At 42.1% G+C, this 19116-nt stretch overlaps 1 protein-coding gene across 1 annotated transcript in view; it reads right to left on the reverse strand.

Moving 5' to 3' along the window:
• Positions 1-7287: 7287 nt before the first annotated feature.
• Positions 7288-19116, reverse strand: part of LIPC (lipase C, hepatic type) — a 176447-nt gene continuing 164618 nt past the window's right edge. Inside the window, exons 10-12 of the mRNA XM_060095280.1 lie at positions 13963-14080; positions 12162-12380; positions 7288-7489 (exon numbers count right to left, since the gene is read on the reverse strand). Coding sequence (XP_059951263.1) covers positions 7378-7489; positions 12162-12380; positions 13963-14080 — 449 coding nt within the window. The 3' untranslated portion in view covers positions 7288-7377. The remainder of the gene's footprint in view (positions 7490-12161; positions 12381-13962; positions 14081-19116) is intronic.

Raw genomic sequence — 19116 nt, forward strand, 5'->3', positions numbered from 1 at the left:
TCCCTCCTTCTTTCCTCTCTTTTTTTCTCTCTTTCTCTAAACTCATAATAACCCAGGTGTCATTTCTGCTTGTTATCGTGATCTTTTAATTTTACTAATTTTATTCCAGCCTAGAAGACAGTAGAGTCAGAAAAGATCTCACAGAAATGACTTATTATATTCCATTAAATGTTTCCTTTTAGAAACTCTTTATTTTTTAAAGTGCATTAGATTCCTTACCTTACTTTATATCCCTAAATCAATGGGCCTATTTTATGGGCCTACACATATCTCATTGTATGTCATTGTTAGTAAATACAAAATAGTAATAAGACTCATTGTACCTCTTATTCCATTTAGAATTTGAGAGTATAAGGTAGAAAACGAACACATGGGCTGCTCAAAGAGCATCAGCCATGCTATGAATGAATGCCCCAGTCCCCCAGGAATTGTAAGAACATAGAATTATTCCAAATGTACTTCCTAAAAATATAGTGTTTAAAGATACTCTTAAGCAGAGTATGTCTAGAAACTGGGAGAAATATTACCATTCTCCAACATAGTTTCTCCTGACAGGTAACTAAACTTTTTCACTTTATAGGCTATTGGCTCCACCCGCCTCAAGCGCCTTTGGTGGATTGTGTCTACTCATAATGTTGGACACAGCACTACATAGCATTCCTGTGGCTTAATCTTACTTCCCATGAAAAATGTGTGTGCTTGCTTAGTTACCTCAGGTAGAATAATTAAAATTTCACTTTAGTTTGGGATTTTTTCCTGTGCTTTAATGTTATGCCTTCATTTACTCATTATCATGAGTAACTTTGTACCTCTCTTGCTTGAAGGTATTTCACAAAAATAATTTAAATAAATGTTATATGCAATAAACAAGTAAAAGCTGAAAACCTAAGAATACTATATGTAAAAGCACAATGACCAGATGGTTTCACAGCTGAATTTTTCTCTAATTAAAAAAATTATAAAGATCATCACTATATTATCTAAACTATTCAAGGCCATAGATGAAAGCTATAGAATATCAAAGGATGAAAATGATAGCACCCAAAAAAGTGTACATCAGTTTCAGTTATGAAAATAAAGGCAAAATTCTAATTAAATTTTAGCAAGTAAAATCCAGTAATGTTATGAAAAAAATACATTATAACCAAGGAGGGTTTATTCCAAGGATGCAAGTGTGAGTCAGTATCAGGAAATCTATCAGCATAATTAATTTTATGGATAAGCTAAAGAAGAAAATTCATATATTACTAAGGCATTTTTTTAATTTCAGCAGCCATTTCCAATAAAAATAGTAGAAAACCACTTAAATACAATAAGGTTTACTTGCCAAAACTATATACATATAAAAATATATATATGTATGTACTACAGGCAAAACATCAAAACTTTTAATTAATATCGAGAATGAAACAGCAGTATCTACTATCAGCATTCTTAGTTAACATTGTCTTAGAGCTTCTAGAACGGTCCCTGTGCATGCTACAGTTTGAGAAGCAATGCTCTAGATGACACATGGTCACCCCCAACTCTAACTTATTTGGCATGAGTATAGCTCTCTAGAAAATCCTTTTTGTGATAGACCTAATTTGAAAAGCCAAATTTTAGTCAAGGAACACAAAGGCTTTTAATGAACTGACTGAGAAAGATGCCAAATCAGGACGAGAGGAGGCTAGAGGGTGGGAAGGGATAAGGCTGTCCTTGAGGGGGGAAGGAAGTCAACTGCTACAGCAACGTGGCTGTGTTTTCAAACGGAATGAGGAAGCAGTGAACGCTATCTTGAACAGATACTGTAGTTGGAGCTTATAATTGGCAAGAGAAGACATACTTGTAAAAAGATGACTGTCACTTGTAACGTCAACACATATTTACAGAACGCCAACTCTGCCACGGTGGGCTGGGTGCTTAGGATAAAGCAGTGAACATCTAGAAGCTCCCCGACTTCACAGAGCTTCACATCCAGCGTGGGAGACAGACATTAAATAAACAGTCGCACAAATTGCCAGGACCAGGGTGAAGTGGCTGAGGCACTTGCCTTGGGTGTACAATTTAAGGTGGCTCCACAAACTCAGCTATCAATTAAATAATATTTTAATGCAATATTTTAAAAAATCAAAATTAATGCAAAAATCTGTGATGAATAAAATATCAATATTTTATATAAAGACAGGATCACTGATTTTTTGTTTTGCTCCAATATGGCTCCACATGGCATGGCCACAAATAATTTTTCCAGAAGAATGAAAAGATGTTAAGAGTATGTATAGGAACTTCCCTGGTGGTCCAGTGGTTAAGACTCCACGCTCCCAATGCAGGGGGCCCCGTTTCGATCCCTGGTCAGGGAACTAGATTCCACATGCTGCAACTAAGAGCCCGCATGCTGCAACTAAGACCCGAGGCAGCCAAATAAATAAAATATTAAAAAAAAAAAAAGAAACCCCTTTAAAAAAAAAAAAGGAAGAGTATGTATAGCTGGGACGGTGGTGGTGGGGTGGATAATCTTTGTTAAATTATCCCTGAAGCCGTAACACCTAAACTGGGACTGGAAGCATGGGAAGAAGGTGGGAGAAGAGGAGAGGGTGAAGGCTGAGACGCAGGAGAGAGCTTTGCACCTTTCAGGGAATTGAAAGAGGGCCCACTTGTCTAAACCCATGGCTCTCAAACTTAGCGCACATTAGAATCACCTGGAAAGCATTTTAAGTCTCGCGTTACCCAGGCTTTACCCAGACCAAGTCAATAAAAATCTCTCGGGGTGGGGCTAAGACCTGGGTAGTTTTGAAAGCTTCTGAGACAGTTCTAACGTGCAGGCTGGGTTACAATGACGTAGTGAATGAGGGCGATGAAACTGGAGGGAAAAGTGAGAGCATGATGGAAGGCCTTGGAAGCCAGGGTAATTATTTTGGACTTTTTTCCAAAGGCCATTAGGCCAAAGGTCATTTGAAGGGCTTTAAGTATGAAAATGGTATGTGTCTTTTTTTTTTTTTTTTTTTTTTGCGGTTCGCGGGCCTCTCACTGTTGCGGCCTCTCCCGTTGCGGAGCACAGGCTCCGGATGCGCAGGCCCAGCGGCCATGGCTCACGGGCCCAGCCGCTCTGCAGTATGTGGGATCTTCCCGGAGGGGGGCACGAACCCGTGTCTCCTGCATCGGCAGGCGGACTCTCAACCACTGTGCCACCAGGGGAGCCCGGTATGTGTCTTTAAGAAAAAAAAAATTTTTTTTAAAGATCACCCGGGCTGCTGTGATAAAAATGGATTGAAAGAGGTTTGGGCACAGCAGCAAGAAGTGGAAAGTCGTCACAAACATCCAGGTAAGAGAGAGTGTTGGCTTGGGCTGGGATGATGGCAATGGAGGTGGAGAGATATACACACAATTAAGAAGCATGGGTAAAACGCACAGGATTTGGTGATTGTTCAGTTGTGAAGGACCAAAGGGGAGGAGACATTATGGATGGTCCCCCCCGGTGTCTGGTATCAGCAACTAGTGGGGTAATGATGACATTCACTGAGCTACAGAACAGGCAGCATGGGGAGAAGTAGGTTTGGGGGGGCAGGGAGGACATGATGGGCTCAGTTCTGAACCTTTTGAGCTTGTAAGACAGCAAAGGGAGAAGTGTTGAGAGTGGGCAATTGCACATATGGGAGTGCCTGCCGCTCAGGGGGGACCCCACAGTGCAGCTCTAAGGTGAGAGGGGTTGGCCTGTACGGGTCATAAATGAAGCCACAGGAGTGGAGAGATGGCATAAAGAGAGACAAGTGAGCAGAGAAGGAGGTCTAGATCCTGAGGAGTGCCAACCTTGACAGGTTGAGTAGAGGGCAAGGAGCAGAGAGGAGACAGACAGGTAGCAGGAAAGTCAGCAGCGCACCAGTAACTGAGGGCCCGGTGAGAGCATCATTTACGTTACAGCTGGGCGTTCAGGGGAGCGAGAGATCCCTGTGAGCTGGGCTGACCTAGGAAATAACTGGTGAAGTAACTGGATCTGGATGGATAAATAAGATTCAGTTAAGCAGGGAAGCGGACATTCTGGAGGAAAGAGAAAGAGGAAGGAGGTGTAAGAAAAGGGAGAGATGGGAAGTCTTGGGGAGGGGGACATTCCCCCTCTTGAGTTCTTGTGGGTGGATTAATAATAAAGTCGACACAAGACTGATTAACAGGAGAAAGAAAAACAAATTTAATTCATGCAAACGGAGGTTTCATAAAATGGGACCTAAGAGGTGGCCAAAGCAGGCAGCTTTTATACTTTTTAGACAAAGAGACGATTCCTTTGTGAGGAATTGACAAGACAAAGAAAGTTAGGTTTTGGGTGCTCAATTTAGTGAAGAATCTAAACAGACTTTGGACTTAGGGTAGTAAATTAAAGAAGTAACAATGCTTGTTTATACAGGCTTCTCAGCCCCAATTCCCTATCTCTGGTGAGAAGGGTGTCTTTCTACCTCCAGATCAGGGAGGGCACCTTTCACAGGAGAGATTTATTTCCTGCTTTCAGAGAGACGGAAAAGAGGGTCAGAGTGTCCCTCTTGCATAGGTTCTTTCTTAAGTAACTTTAATTCAAAAACAATATGCCATTGTGGCATATTTGGGGGCAGCCTGTCCTGTGCCCTGATAGAAGGAATGAGGTGTGCTGGGGGCCATTCATCACATACAGATCATAGGAATTCCAGGAGAAGTCTGTAGAATGAGATGAGGTAAGCAGGTAGGTGGTGACGCTCGGGATTGCCTTCTTCGGTCTTCCTCTTGCTTGTCTGTGTCCCATCCATCTGGCTTCCCTCTCATCCACGCTCTGGTGGGAGAGTGGGCGTTGCGCCGGGCAGCTTGGCTTCCTGCTCTGCCACCCCAGAGACGTGTAACTGCTGGCAAAGCTTTCACAGTGTCTGCGGCAACATTATCAAGGTGAACACCGAAGACAGGCAGCTTGGCTCTGGAGGACAGTGCATTCATTTTAGTGTTGAATGGAGTGCTTGTTTCCTTCTCTCTGACTTCAGGCACCTCAAAGAGCCCAGCTGCCGTGTAATTGACGCCCCATTTCTTTCCCTGTGCTCTCTTACAAGTAAAAGCACAAACAGGCTTTTGCCTGAAAGGCAGTATGCTAGTGTTATCTTTCCTGAGTGGGCTCATAAATACAGATTCTTTGGAGAGAGGTGCGTATAATCAGCATACCAGTCAGCATTTTGCATGTGCAATGAACAGATGTGGCTGCATTATTCAGTTTCCCTATTTGACTTCGCTCCTAAGATGTACTTCAGAAAATGTGATGTTGATGAACACATCTTCCCAAGTGAAAATAATCCATGCCAAGAGGAGTCTCAAATGTTCCCATTAACCATTTGTCATGTTGGTTGCTTATTGATTTCTCTGCCCCCAATGTTATGACGTCCTGTGTCACTTTAAGTTTTCCTACTAAAGATGAAATAATTTCTAATTATATTTTGTGTGAAACTAATTAGTATTGGAATGTATCACAGTAGAGTAGAAAAACGTTGGTTTTAAACTCTGCCCTTTATTTTCTTTTTTTTTTGTATTGCAAAATGTGACATTCATACTAAAGTGAGTGCATAAAATATATATGTACATTTTAAAGACTGGTTATAAAAATGGACACCTGTGCAACCACCACTCGGAGTGACAAGTACAATGTTGCTGGCACCTGGAACTCTGGTGTGCACTTCCTCTTTCCTAGATTACCACAGCCTCACTGTTGTGCTAGGGATGTTATTGCTTTTACTTAGTGTTTTACCACCTATTTATCCATCCTTAACAATATAGTTTAGTTCTCCTTGTAACAAACTACATATATATTTTGTGTCTTTGTGTAAATACACAAACCCACAAGTGCTTCCTTAAATTCTGCCCCCTGGATACCTCTCTGTCTCACTCTAGACTCAGCCCTTTCTTGTGTGTGTAGCTTTGGGTCATTTTTTCACTGCTGTTTAACAACCATTAGTAAGGATATACCACTGTTCATTTATGCACCGCATGGGTGGATATTTGGGCTGTTTCTGGCTGTGATGTTTTCAAGGCTGAGAGGAGTATTGTTTGACTTGTGCATAGATTCTATGGGGTATATAGCAAAGAGTATGTTCAAAAAGTGATATTTTAAATTCCCTCTGGATAGTCAATGATAAAACATGCCCATCCAACACAAACATGACTTTATTGTAAATCTTAGTATTTTAGACATGATGGGAAACAGTGTTCATTTTAATATCTGTAATTTCTAGACTCACACACACACACAATACCTAAAAGGGCGGTCAGGTGCTTTTGCAGTCAAGGTTAGCATGCAGGACACAATACAACCTTGACCCAGCTGTCCTTCCTCCCCCATATCCTTTAGTTTCGTGGGTCTTTCCAAGGGAAATAAAAGTGAATCATGCAAGATCCTCTTAAATTGATTTCATCACAGGCAGGTATGTCTTCAGGACTTTTGTTTCCAGGAGCCCTGCTCTGGTGAAGAGCATATGAATTATGAGCTGTATAGAGCTGAGGCTATGCCAGTGTCAGGTGAGGTTGTTGACTGTGTATAGTGTGCTCCTCCTCTCTGAATTACTTGACACACAGATCCAAGGGATTTACATCCAAGGGATGTATCTAATATTTCCTTCACATGCTCTGTGATGGAGTTTGCTGGTCAAAACATCATTATTTTGTTTACTGGTCCGTTTGAGATTTGATATCTAAGTCTTTGAGATATTCCAAGTTTTCCATTAGCTTTTGTGGCAAGCATTAGTAAAAGAGGAAAATTGTACTTCAATAGTAATTTAATCATTAAAACGACCAACTATCCAGCTTTCATGGTTATCATTAGTAGTTTTAGGAGAATTCTACTACAATTGGTTTGGTTCAGTGAAATAACTGTATGATTCGTATGATGGTAACTTTTAGTTTAAGTAGAATTTTTCTTCTTTTGGTGAGCTGAATGGTCTTAAAGGGTGTGTACTTTGGGACACACAACTGTGATTAATTGGAATTTCACTTTATGGAAGTGCTAGTTATATAATAAAGAAGTATCTTTCCAGCATGCTTCAAAAAACTGAACAGAACAAACTAGCAATGAAATATGGGAAATTTGACTTAATTGTAAAAGACATTTTAAATTAGAACAACGGATCTAAAATGGCTCTTACATTTGTACTTATTTGCATATATTACCATTCAGTCAGACATAAAATTGGGAAATTTTTGGTTACACTAATATTTGAATATAGTTACATGACATAGTTTTAAAAAGCTGAGTTTGTAACAGTGAAATGTGCTCCCCTTTAAATCTTAACTCTATTAAAGCTTTATACAAGTTTCTTTATATAACTTTGGTTTTCAAACAAGGCAACAATTCCAGATAAGGAATAAAATCATTTATTCTTCACACTGGGTCTTCATTAAAGCTCATCTGATCTTTCGCTTCAATTTTTTAGAGTTTGATTCACATCTCACAAAGGTTTTCTCCTGGGTTGGGTGAAGTTGTAGATCATTCATGTTTTCTGAGCAAAATGTCATTCTGCATAGAAAACATCAAGCAAACATAGCACTAAATTTTGGATGGAGCTTATTGAAGTGTTTCATCCTTTGTCAAATACCCAATTTGACATGCTATTTAGTAACACATGCTATTTAAAAAAAAAATTAGATCCTTATGACTGCAAATATTTTCATAACTTCAGAGAAAAACAAAGCCCAGGTCAGTGAAAGCAATCAGTGTAAGGCTTCCCGGAGCTCTGTGTGGTGTGATTTCAGTTCTGCAAGAACTGAAAGTCCTTGGGGCAGCCCTGCTTTGTTCTCCTTTATACAGCTCATCAAAGGTTTGAGGGTAACAATGGTTTCTTTCACTACATTAGCCTGTCTCCAAGGCAAACGTTAGCACTTTCTTCAACTGTTCCTCACAGGCAGGCTTCGTGCCCAGCCTTCCTTTTTTGGACACACTCCAGTTTGTCAATGCCCTTCTTAAAGGTCCCTGGGTATGAGGCCACTGTCATCAGCATCTGCCTGGCTCAGCCCTATAAGCCCCCCTATAAGCCCCACCCTTTCCTCTTATCTGGTCCTCCAGCCACAGAGGATATCACTAAGTGCTTTGGGTCTCTCTTGGAGACCAACGGCTGACAACTTTGACCATTGGTTTGGCCTGAGATGCTATTTTGTGGTATTAACTTCAATTGCATCTATCTGAGGAAAAAAAAAAAAATAGCAGTAGTCACAGAGAATTGTAGTTTATAGCTTCTTTTTTTTTTTTTTGAATTGCATCTAAGGTCAAGTCTTTACTAAATCAAACTTTTTAAATTAAAAATTATTGTGAGTAATTATGAATGCATTCTTAAAAATTCAAACAGTAAAGAAATATATGAGGTTGAATATTAAAGACCCTCTTCTCCATCACCTTTCACCAATATCACTCCCCTCCCTGCTTTCATGATTTGCTTTCTGTCTTTCTGGACCTCTTTCTATGCATTTACACATATACGGATGTTCATATACAAACATTAAATTTGTTGTATTTTTCTGAAAAATTTTCTTGTCATCAAATAATGTACTTGGAGAACTGTTCACATCAGTACATACAAATCTATTTCATTCTCGGCTGGACCTAGAGATTATCATACTAAGTGAAGTAAGTCAGACAGAGAAAGGCAAATATCATATGATATCACTTATATGTGATCTAAAAAAAAGTGATATGAATAAACTTATTTACAAAAGAGAAAGAGACTCACAGACATAGAAAACAAACTTATGGTTACCAAGGGGAGAAGTGGAGGGAGGGATAAATTGGGAATTTGCAGTTAACAGATACGTACTACTATCTATAAAGTAGATAAACAGCAAGGACATACTGTATAGCACAGAGAACTATATTCAATACCTTGTAATAACCTATAATGGAAAAGAATCTGAAAAAGGATAGATAGATACTGAATCACTTTGCTGTACACCTGAAACACTATAAATCAACTATATTTCAAAAAAATCTATTTCAGTCTTTTTCACCTGCTGCATAACATTCCAGTGTATGGATGTATCACAATGCATTTAGCCATTTTCCTATTAATGGAGATTGGGATTTTTCCTCAGTGGTTTAGTATTTACAAATAGTACTGCAACAGACATTTTTGTACATAGATATCCTTTGTGGATATTTTGAGTATTTCTCTGGGATAGGCACCTAGCATAAATTCTGGGTCAAGATTATGCATATTCCAAATTTTGATAATATAAGTTCCATGAGACCAAGGGCTTTGTCCACTTTGTTCACTTCTGTATACACAGCAGTGTCTAGCATAAGATATGTGCTCACTAAATGTTAATTGTTGAATGAAATTCCCCTGCAGAAGCTCTGTAATTTATACTCCCACGAATAATGTATGAAAATGCCCATTTCTCCACACCTTTACCAGCTCTGGATGTTATCTGTCTTTGAATTCCTGCCAAACTAGTGGGTGACCAGCGATAATTTCATTGATTTTTGTTTTGCATTTATATGATTATTGTGGCAATCAAACATCTCATTTTGTTTAGCCAATCACTTTTCACTTCTTGCTATAGGACCAATATTCTCTGCTCTTGCTTTGGGGAAAGCTTTGGGGGAAGAAAATCACCTCTCATTGAATTCCTTCCATGGAGGCACAGAGCAATTTATTTAACCTTTTTTTTTTTTTCTTGTAGTTAGCAAAGAGATTGAGAATGAGGTTTAATATCTGCATCCCAGCTCTGGGATTTCAGATGGTAGAAGGTACTCAAAAATTGGTAGTTATTAGTCTCATGAGATACGTATTATAATTCCCGTTTGTTATTAGAGAACTGAGTCTCAGAGAGGTGCAGCTATTGTCTGAGCCTCCATAGGTGGAAGCGGTGAAATCAAAGTTCGACTTTGGGACTAGCTGATGCAGAAGTCATTAGATTCTGCCTACATATAGTTTGCTCACTGCCTGTCTCTCCGGGAATGCCTCTTGGCCTCTCCAAAGCCTGTTGCAGCACTGACCGAACAGCACCAACCTGAACTGATGTCTTTCTTCTTAGACTTCCTATAGACCATGCAGTACTAGACTCTTACTGTTCAAAGTGCGATCCATGGACCAGCACCATCAGAAGCACCTGGGGGCTTGTTAGAAATGTAGAATCCCAGGCTCCATCTCTACCTACCAAAGCAGAACCTACATTTTAACACGATTCCCAGATGATTTGTGTGCATATTAAAGTTTGAGAAGCCCTGGGATGGAGCATATCATTAGTAAAATTAATGCATCTTGTTTTCCTAATTAGGTCCTTGAGTTTCTTTCTGCCAAAAGCTACAACTCAGATTTTTTTGGTACCTCCACCCCCCGCCGATGGTGTTGGGTACTGCAAAGACCCATAGGACTCACTGAGTTAAAAACTTAAAAAACTATAGGTCCCAGACTCCCTCCCCCTTTTTCATGATGTCCCTCCTGCAGCCGTGGGGAAAGGTGTGATGTACGTATATATTAACTTCCAGCTCTGCAACTCTGCTAGATTAGACCAGAGAAAGTCAGATTAATGGGACCAAGACTAATGGAGGGGGGAGGAGCTGTTGGAAGCTGTGCTCGGGCAACAAACGGGCAACGAGTCAGACAAACCAAGTCAGATCTGGGCTCAGACAGTTAGGAGCAATGTCTCCAAGCTGTGTAACTCCTGTGAGCCTCAGATTCCTAATCTGCACAGCAATACTACCCATTTCAGAAGGTCACCGGGACGCTTCCATGAGATGAATGCTCTAGAGCACCTCATTCAAGCCCATGGTGCAGCAGGAGCTCTGTAAGCACCACCCCTGTCCCTCTCCTCTTTCCTTCTTCAGAGCCATGTGGTAAGCACCAGGGGAGAAGGTAGTGCTGTGTTTTATACTACCTTTCAGGTCAAGTCACCTAGAATTGCCATGGCAAGCGACCACTAAAACTGAGGAATTACTCTCCAGCTGAGAGAATCTGGGGACGGGTGGTGCTCAGTTGAGCTCTTCTAAAGGGCCAAAAAGTCATGCAAGAATAGCTAAGCGTATAAGAGGAGAGAATTTAATTTTCTCAAATTGATCATGTGGAGAAATCTGTTGGCAGACTGCAGAGTATGCTCTTAGTAATTGCCAGGATTTTGTATCCCAGGGAGATAAAAACTCAGAGTGTGGTTGTATAAGGGACTCAGGGGGCATAAATCTGCCACAGGCCACTCCTAGCAGTGAGACCTGAGGGGTGAGGGAAGAGAGGAGTTCAGAGGTGAGAGGCATGCTGTTCTCCAACTCTGCTGACAGCAAGCCAAAGAGAGCAATAGGCTGGCCAACAAAGGGCAGGAGGAGAGGAGAGACAAGTTTCCTAAATACAGTGGGGAGGAGATAGGAAAAGGTCTGGGGAAGGACAGGATGCTCCTTTCATGGGGAACTGCAGAACCACAGAAAAGCACGGTTGCCATAGTAAAATACATGGGGCATTCTTTTGCTCTGCTGAGAGGACTGAAGGAGCAGCTGGACATCCTTTCTTTCCTTCACTCCCTGCCCCCAACCCAGCCCCTCGTGTCCCTAGAGACTTTGGGCCGAGGGAGATGTTCAGTCACACAGAGCTGCACCTCCTGAGGGTAATCCACTGGTCCACATCAGAATTTCTTAGGGCTCCAAATGTGTGGTCCTTCACAGACCACAGCCAATCAGAAGCTCTTCAGGTGGGTATTCAGGTGGACTTCTGCATATTCAATAAGTTCCCTAGTGATCCCTTGGCATTCTTAGATTTGAAAGGTGCCACCACAGTGTGAGATTTTGAGATTGTGATTTGTTAAAAGCATTTCTCTGGGTAAACAACAAAGAAGAAATGTCACGTCTAGGTCCTTGCCATTCAAAGTGTGGTCCTTGGACCAGCAGCATTGACATCACCTGTTGAAATTTGAAAAGCACTGGGCTAGTGAGTTGTTCTCAAACTCTGGAGGCAGGTGGCTATTAACTGTGGGCAGAGGGAAGAGGCTAGACTAGAAATCAGAAGACCTAGGTGCAAATCCTTGTCCTTCCACCTATGGCTTTGTGAACTCAGGATGGTCATTTCATCTTTCTGAGCCATCGTTACGAGATATGCCATCGTTAGGAGATAATAATGCACACTTCATAAGATAAATGCAAATAGTAAACTGTAAAAGTGCTGACATAGGTAGATGCTTAACAGATGTTAGGAGGAGGTTGAAACAGCACTCACCTTTGCTGTGTTTCTCCCACTTTGACTCTGATGCTCTTCAGAACAAGGCCCGAGTGAAGGGACTTTCTTCCCCATGGGATGATGATTTGGACCGTGTTCCAGACATTGGACCACACCATACTGTTTTCCCACTTGAACTTGATCATGATCAGCTCACCAATATCCAAATCCAATGTGATAAGAAAGGAATAGGTTTTATTACTAGTAATTCCTTTGTTCCTTGAAGATGCAAAGGAAACCAGACACAGTCAGTTGATTTTTAACAGCAAAGTGATGCTTAGGCACATTCAGGATATGTTAGGTTTGCCTGAATGATTTGGGATGGTCTTTTCTGCTGCATTTCCCACACTGGTATTGGACAGACTATTAATAGAGATAGCAATAGGTGTGCCAGGATAAAAAGGGTTTTCCAGACCAATAACATTGGGAAAACCATCTTATTTTCTGTGTTAGCATATTAAAAACGCCCTAAGAGTTCTACGGTAATGAGTCTAGTTAGCTTTGTTTAGCTCAGGCTTCCTAGTTTCCAGATTAAAAAGTCGGGAAAACTGCCCTGAAGAGGGCAGGGGCTTTGGCAATGGTCTCTGGGCAATACCGCTCTCTGTAGGTTTGATCAACACATTAGAGCCACACCACAGTCTTCTCTCCAGATCGATGCTTTTTTCCTCCCCACATAAATAGAAACTTCTGTTAAAACAAGTATAGCAGTAATAGAAAACCACATATACAAAGGATGTGCCAGTTTGGAGCAAGATTTAAATGCAGATCCTTAGGTATCATTATCAGCTTTACTCACTAATCTCCAAGACATTAAAATGTCCCAACATTGACAGAACTGCCAGATGCCCTTTCCACTACTTAGAACAATCTCCCGGGGAGAGATATGGGACAGCGCAGAGTTAACACTGGATTTAGGGTGAGACAGGTGGCTGGAGGATTCCCTTGCTTGGCTCATCGAAGCTCCTCCTGTATGTTGTAAAGCATCATTTAGGAATCCACCCACCCCACTAGGCTGGGAGCATCCTAAGGATAGTGTCCTCTCTACCTCTAGTGCTGAGCACCAACACATCCTTGCTGAGTGACTGAATCAGTGTGATGATCAGAGGTTCAAAGCTGGGGGCAATTCTTGGGAAGCTGAGGACTGTCCCTGGAGTGGGTGAAAGCTAGTGTCACTTCCCAAGGAGAGCCCATGCTGAGGGTCAAGATGCTGAGAAAAAGCAGCCAGCAGGCCTTTTCTGGCCAGTGAAGGTGCGGAGCCTCTGCAGGAGACGTTGAGGCCACTGCCCATGTTGTGAGCAGGTGTGCAGCAGGGCAAAGGACAGATGGGGAGGGCTGGCAGTGCAGGCTGACTGAATGGAAAATTTGTGCCACGTTGAATGATACCAGTGTTATTTCTGGGTTATGGTTTTCAGAACTCACTGGAAAGGCACTCAGGGCCTTCCTGGGGACACCTGCTCCAGCCATCACCACTCCTCCCTGCTTGGATCTTCTTCCTGTACTGCAGACATGGACTGGCCACCTCTGGCTTCCCTCTCCATTCCAGCCCCTGTTGCGCTGGGCCCATCACAAACACAGGTAGCAGCAACATAAAGTAATCATTGGGACTGGGTGAGGCTGAGGAGGGATGACGAGGTGCTGAGTGTGGGTGGATGTCCCATCTGACAGGGTGTTTGGGGCAGTCACAATAGGCTGAGAAAAGTAAGTTGTGTCTGGCCTGATCCTTGAAAAGCAGAGTCCATCCAGACCCTGTGAGAAAATTAAGCCTCTCATCACCACGGACGGGGCTGTACCTCATACTCACAGAGTGATGGGGATTTTCTGCATTTCCTCTTTTGTTCCGAGGAGTGACATGGCAAAAGTTGGTTCTACTGGTTTCTCAAGTTCATTGATGAACTGAATCTTCAACTGGTAATGATAAACTAGAGGGGAATAGGATGGAGAGGGAGAGAGAAAGATCATTTAAGCAGAAAATTTTAAAATAAAAAATGTCATATTTTTACAATTTAAAAAGCAGAGGGAAAAGTATGGATGAATAGATACCCCCCCCTTTTTTTTCTGGGTGGTAGAATTATGAATGCTTTTTATTTTCCTCTTTTTCCTTCTCTGAATTTCCTAAATGTCTAAGAGGACTTATGTTTGTATTGGGTTGGCCAAAAAGTTCGTTCTGGTAGTGAATGCGTTGTTCAATAAAGTTCTTGGTGAAAATGAAAAAAGTGTCTTTTATTTTTACTTAAAACTGAATGAACTTTTTGGCCAACCCAATAATATAATAAATATTATCCAACAAAAGAAGGCAGGAGTACAGTATATTTGGCATTCTCATCAATTTCCAGATGAATTCTGTTGGACTATTCCACGTATTTGGCAAGGGTCCCCTTTCACACATCAAAGGATATATTGCCTTTTAGGCAGCTGACAAAAGCAAGAGAACACACTGTCATTTTTACCTTTGCCTCTGTTTGATGGTGTCAGTTTTGGGGTGAGACAGAGATCCAGCTAAGAAATATGCCCTAATGACCACACCTGTGTGTTCTGGGGCAGTTCCTGGGAACTAGCTCTGTGGGGTTCATCAAGCACATTTTCCAATGGAAATAAGACAACTAGTTCTAGTACCTGGGCCTAACATTTTTCTATCTTATCAAGTGTCCAGAATGTCCTTCTACTGGGTTGTTTGGAAGAGGGAAATTTAATTTATTCTTCTTTACCTAAACACAGTCTATATTTAATTAATAAAAGCAACCTGCTTACTATAGGACAGGTGTTGTTAAACACTTTACATTGCATCGTCCCATTTACTTATCATAACTACCCTATGAGGAAGGTATTGTTATTATCAGCCCCATTTTAGAAAGAAGAAAACCAGGGCCAGAGAGGTGAAGTGACCTGCTCAGGGTCACATAGCAGCCTGTGCTCTTGGCCTGGACACATCGCCTTGATTAGCTTGCATTGTTACACCAACCAGCTGTGGAGCTGTTTTCAAAATTACCCCACCTCATTCCCAAGTGACTGACGGCTGCTTCGACTTCTTTTTCCTGCTGTCTCCATATTCTCTAAGTGCTTGTAGCACGTGAGCTCCAAGACTGCAAACAGGTTTAATACGGCATGTCAACTTGATTGGTAGGACTGCCTGGGGCCCCATGTTGAGATGGGCTCTGAGGCCATGTCTAGGCTCTTGGGAGGATTGGTGTCTGCCTTGGGCGAAGGATAGGGGATATACGATAAACTTGTTGTGTATTTGCTTTTCCTGTTCTAGATAATGATTAACCTACTAATCCTGATACAGTGCTTGCACATAGTAGGTGCTTAATAAACATTTGTGGGATGAAGAACTGACATTTTGCTTGGGAGTATCAGAATGTGCATGAACATTTATTTAGCAAGATGGAAATCACCTCTGAGAATTCAAGATCTGAGTTTCAAAATTTGTTGTAGAATTCCTCCTGGAAAGGATAGATTATGGAACTAGCCACTTGATTATCCATCCCACGCACCCAACCTGTGGAAATTCACCATCCTCATGAATCAATCTACTTACTCCCAAATGATGCATTTCCGCTGGAGGTTGGTAGCTACACACAAACCTGGTAGTGGCTAATGGTGTGTTGCCAACACCTCAGCTGCAGGTCCTGGTGTGCCTGTAATTGCTGGGTTTCTGGGTTATTTACACAACCCTACCCTTTGGCATAAACCAATCTTCCCATTTGGGTTTGCAGTGGATTGCCTGCAGTGGATTACCTCCAGTGCCCTGAATAATAGGTGCTCGAATCCTCCAGCCTGGAATACAGTAGTTTGATGCTCTCAAGATTGTGAGGCTTTGGGTGAGAAATAAGAGAAGGGCTATGGGCCCACGTCCCACAAGGGTCCCTAAACCCTTGGGTGGCAGCGGTGGAGGCAGGGACTCTGGCTTATCATCCCAGAAGCCTCTGGAGAGGTCTTATACTCTTTGGGGTCTGTCTAGGGAACTCTGTAACAGGTGAACAGTGTTTTAAGTTGAACTGAGGCAAAAAGGAAAGATACAGGCCGTAGGCACTGGGGGTGGGGTGGGGGCAGGATGTGGAGAGGATGACGTGAGAGAACTGGCCTTGGGTTAACCCCCAAACAAGCAGGCAGGGCATCTCCCAGAGTATGCAAGAAACATTCATAGCAACCAGTTTAATATGTAGTAACTGGAAATCTACTGATACCCAGCCCAGTGCTGAAAGCTGTTGGGGATAGATGAGTAAAAGAATGTAATTAGCAGTATGCTTGGTAATAACATAGGCTAACATTTATTTTGTTTACCTGTGCCAGGCACTTTGTATTTATTATCCCATTTTATCCTTACAACAGCTGGTACTATTATTTCATTTTAGAGAAGAGGAAACTGAAGCACAGAAAGGTTAAGCAACTTTTCCAGTATCACACAGCTAGTAAGTAGCAAAACTGGGACGTAAGTCCAGGCCACCTGGCTCCAGAACTTGAAGTTTTAAATGTTTATAGCCAGGACCAATAGCTTGATATACCCTAAGGAAAAAGTCGAAGTGCGGAAAGAGATTAAAGTTCAAAAATGTCATAACAGAATTATTTAATTAAAAATAAATAAAAAACACCTAAATATTCACCAGTAGAGGAATGACTATGGACTAATAATGACAATTATGATAATTACCATTTAGCTCTCTATTATGTCCCAGATACTGAACTATTGTTTCTCAAAATTATCTTATTTCTTTTACTACAACTTTGTAAGATGCCTATTTTAACTTCCCTTCGCGTCATTTTACAAATGAAGAAGCTGAAGCTCAGGAAATTTAAGTAACTTGTCCATTGTCATGCAGCTAAGAACTGGTGAAGCTGCAATTAGATGTTAGTCTGCTGACTCTGAGTTCATGTTCCCAACCATGTGATTTACTCTTATGAAGTGATTAAAAGATATTTTTGGAATGGTTTCAATGCTTAAGAAAAAGTGGAAAAAAAAACCCAAACAACCATCAGGATACAAATTGTACATCTAACATGAGACTAATTCTAATAAAACAGCATGCAGAGTAGGAGGGAGATTCACAAAAGTATTAAGTGATTATCTCTGGAAAGGGGAGAGGGGTAATTTTTATTCTCTTCTTTATGCTTTTCTGCAAGTTCCACATTTTCTACAATAAGCATGTATTCTAATTAGACACTTATTGGAAAAAGAAAAGTTTTTAAAAGTATTAAGAAAGAAAACAGAACCAGAAGCTGTGGTCCTGGCCTTAGAGGAGCTTGCAGCTGGGAAGCAAAGTGACTTCTGTGACTCTTGTCACCTTCGGCCTAGTCTCACGGGCATCCATGTCCATGGATCTTATCTCCCTGAGGGCAGCCTTGGGGTCATATTAACACTTGTATCTCCACAAGTCATGGCACACATCAGGCATCTAAGGAGTGCTTCTGAGGCTTTTTGTGTGAAAACAAGGCAGGACACAGTTGCCTTAAAGAGCCTAATTGTGAATAGTAATAATCAAAAAATTGCTTTCATTTGTTGAGATACTACTACGCATCAGGCTACATACTAAGTGCTTTACAGACATTACTTTTGTCCTCGTAACAAGACAAAATAAAGATAACATGTGGTGAGACTCCATTTTCTATACCTACCCCTGCTATCCCCGTCCAGCTCTGAACCCCAGGAAGTGACCCCATGGCCTCATCTCCTGGCTGCCTTGCAGGATGGTTTCTGGTTGCGACTGACCCACTGGGGAGGCACCAGCAGGAGATCAGGGCACAGAAGAGAGAGGTCAAGGTGTTTCTTTCTCTGCTCCCTCCTGCTTTGAAGACTGACTGCAGAGGAACTGTGCTCCATGATGAGCTGCTATGAGCAGCCTCTCCTCCACAGCTCCCGTTCTCTTGGGCTGTTCCTTCTCCTTACTTCTCCCAGAGGCTGGTTGTTAGATCTGGGGTGCATCAACAGCCCATGTTGCTTTCCTTAATATCACCCACCCTCTCTAAGGAGTCCTGCCTGCTCTTTTTAGTTGATCCAGGTGAGTGGAGTCCTGTTTTCTGCTGAGACCTAGACAGATAGGGTGTCAATGATCCTGGTAAATTACAAATAAGGAAGCAAAGATTTGGAGAGGGGTGCAAGGTGACACAGATAGTTAGAAGTGGAGCAGACTTTTTTTTAACATCTTTATTGGAGTATAATTGCTTTACATTGGTGTTAGTTTCTGCTGTATAACAAAGTGAATCAGCTCTACATATACATATATCCCCATATCTCCTCCCTCTTGCGTCTCCCTCCCACCCTCCCTATTCCACCCCTCTAGGTGGTCACAAAGCACCGAGCTGATCTCCCTGTGCTATGCGGCTGCTTCCCACTAGCTATCTGTTTTACACTTAGTGTGTATATATATCAATGCTACTCTCTCACTTCGGTGGAGCAGACTTTGAACACAGGTGTGTCTGGTCTGATTCCAAAAGACCCTTCCCACTGTGTCCTGGGGTTCTGGTTCTAGCAAGCTGAAGCTGCCCTTTGAAAGCAAAGAGCAAACAGCCCCTGAAGAAAAGCCGCAGTCTAAACCTGCCTCCAATAAAGCCACCAAGACAAAGTGCCTGCCAGCTCTGACCTACTGACATCCATCCTGGGCTATCATTGCTGCAGATTCCTGCCTGCTGCCTGTCTGCTGAATGTCCAGCCCCCGAGCTGGGCTAAATGTTTCACGTCCCTGCACTGGAGATGGGTTTTTGTCTTCCTTTGCTCTTAAAATATGAGTAGGAAGAGACCGATTTCCACATCTGAGATGCCATGGTTCTGCAATTCTGGGGGAAGGGGTTGGCTTTGATGATTGCGAAGGTCCCTTCAGCTCTCACATCCTATGGATGAGAATTACCTGTGTCCTGCAGTGTCTCCCTGGGGTGGGACCTGTGCAGGAGGTCAGAACCTCCAAAGGTGTGTAAGCCGTGAGGGGCCTGAGTGAGGCGGGCTGTGGAGGGCACAGGTGTGCAG

This window comes from Mesoplodon densirostris, chromosome 4 (genome assembly GCF_025265405.1).
Source record: "Mesoplodon densirostris isolate mMesDen1 chromosome 4, mMesDen1 primary haplotype, whole genome shotgun sequence".
Taxonomy (NCBI): domain Eukaryota; kingdom Metazoa; phylum Chordata; class Mammalia; order Artiodactyla; family Ziphiidae; genus Mesoplodon; species Mesoplodon densirostris.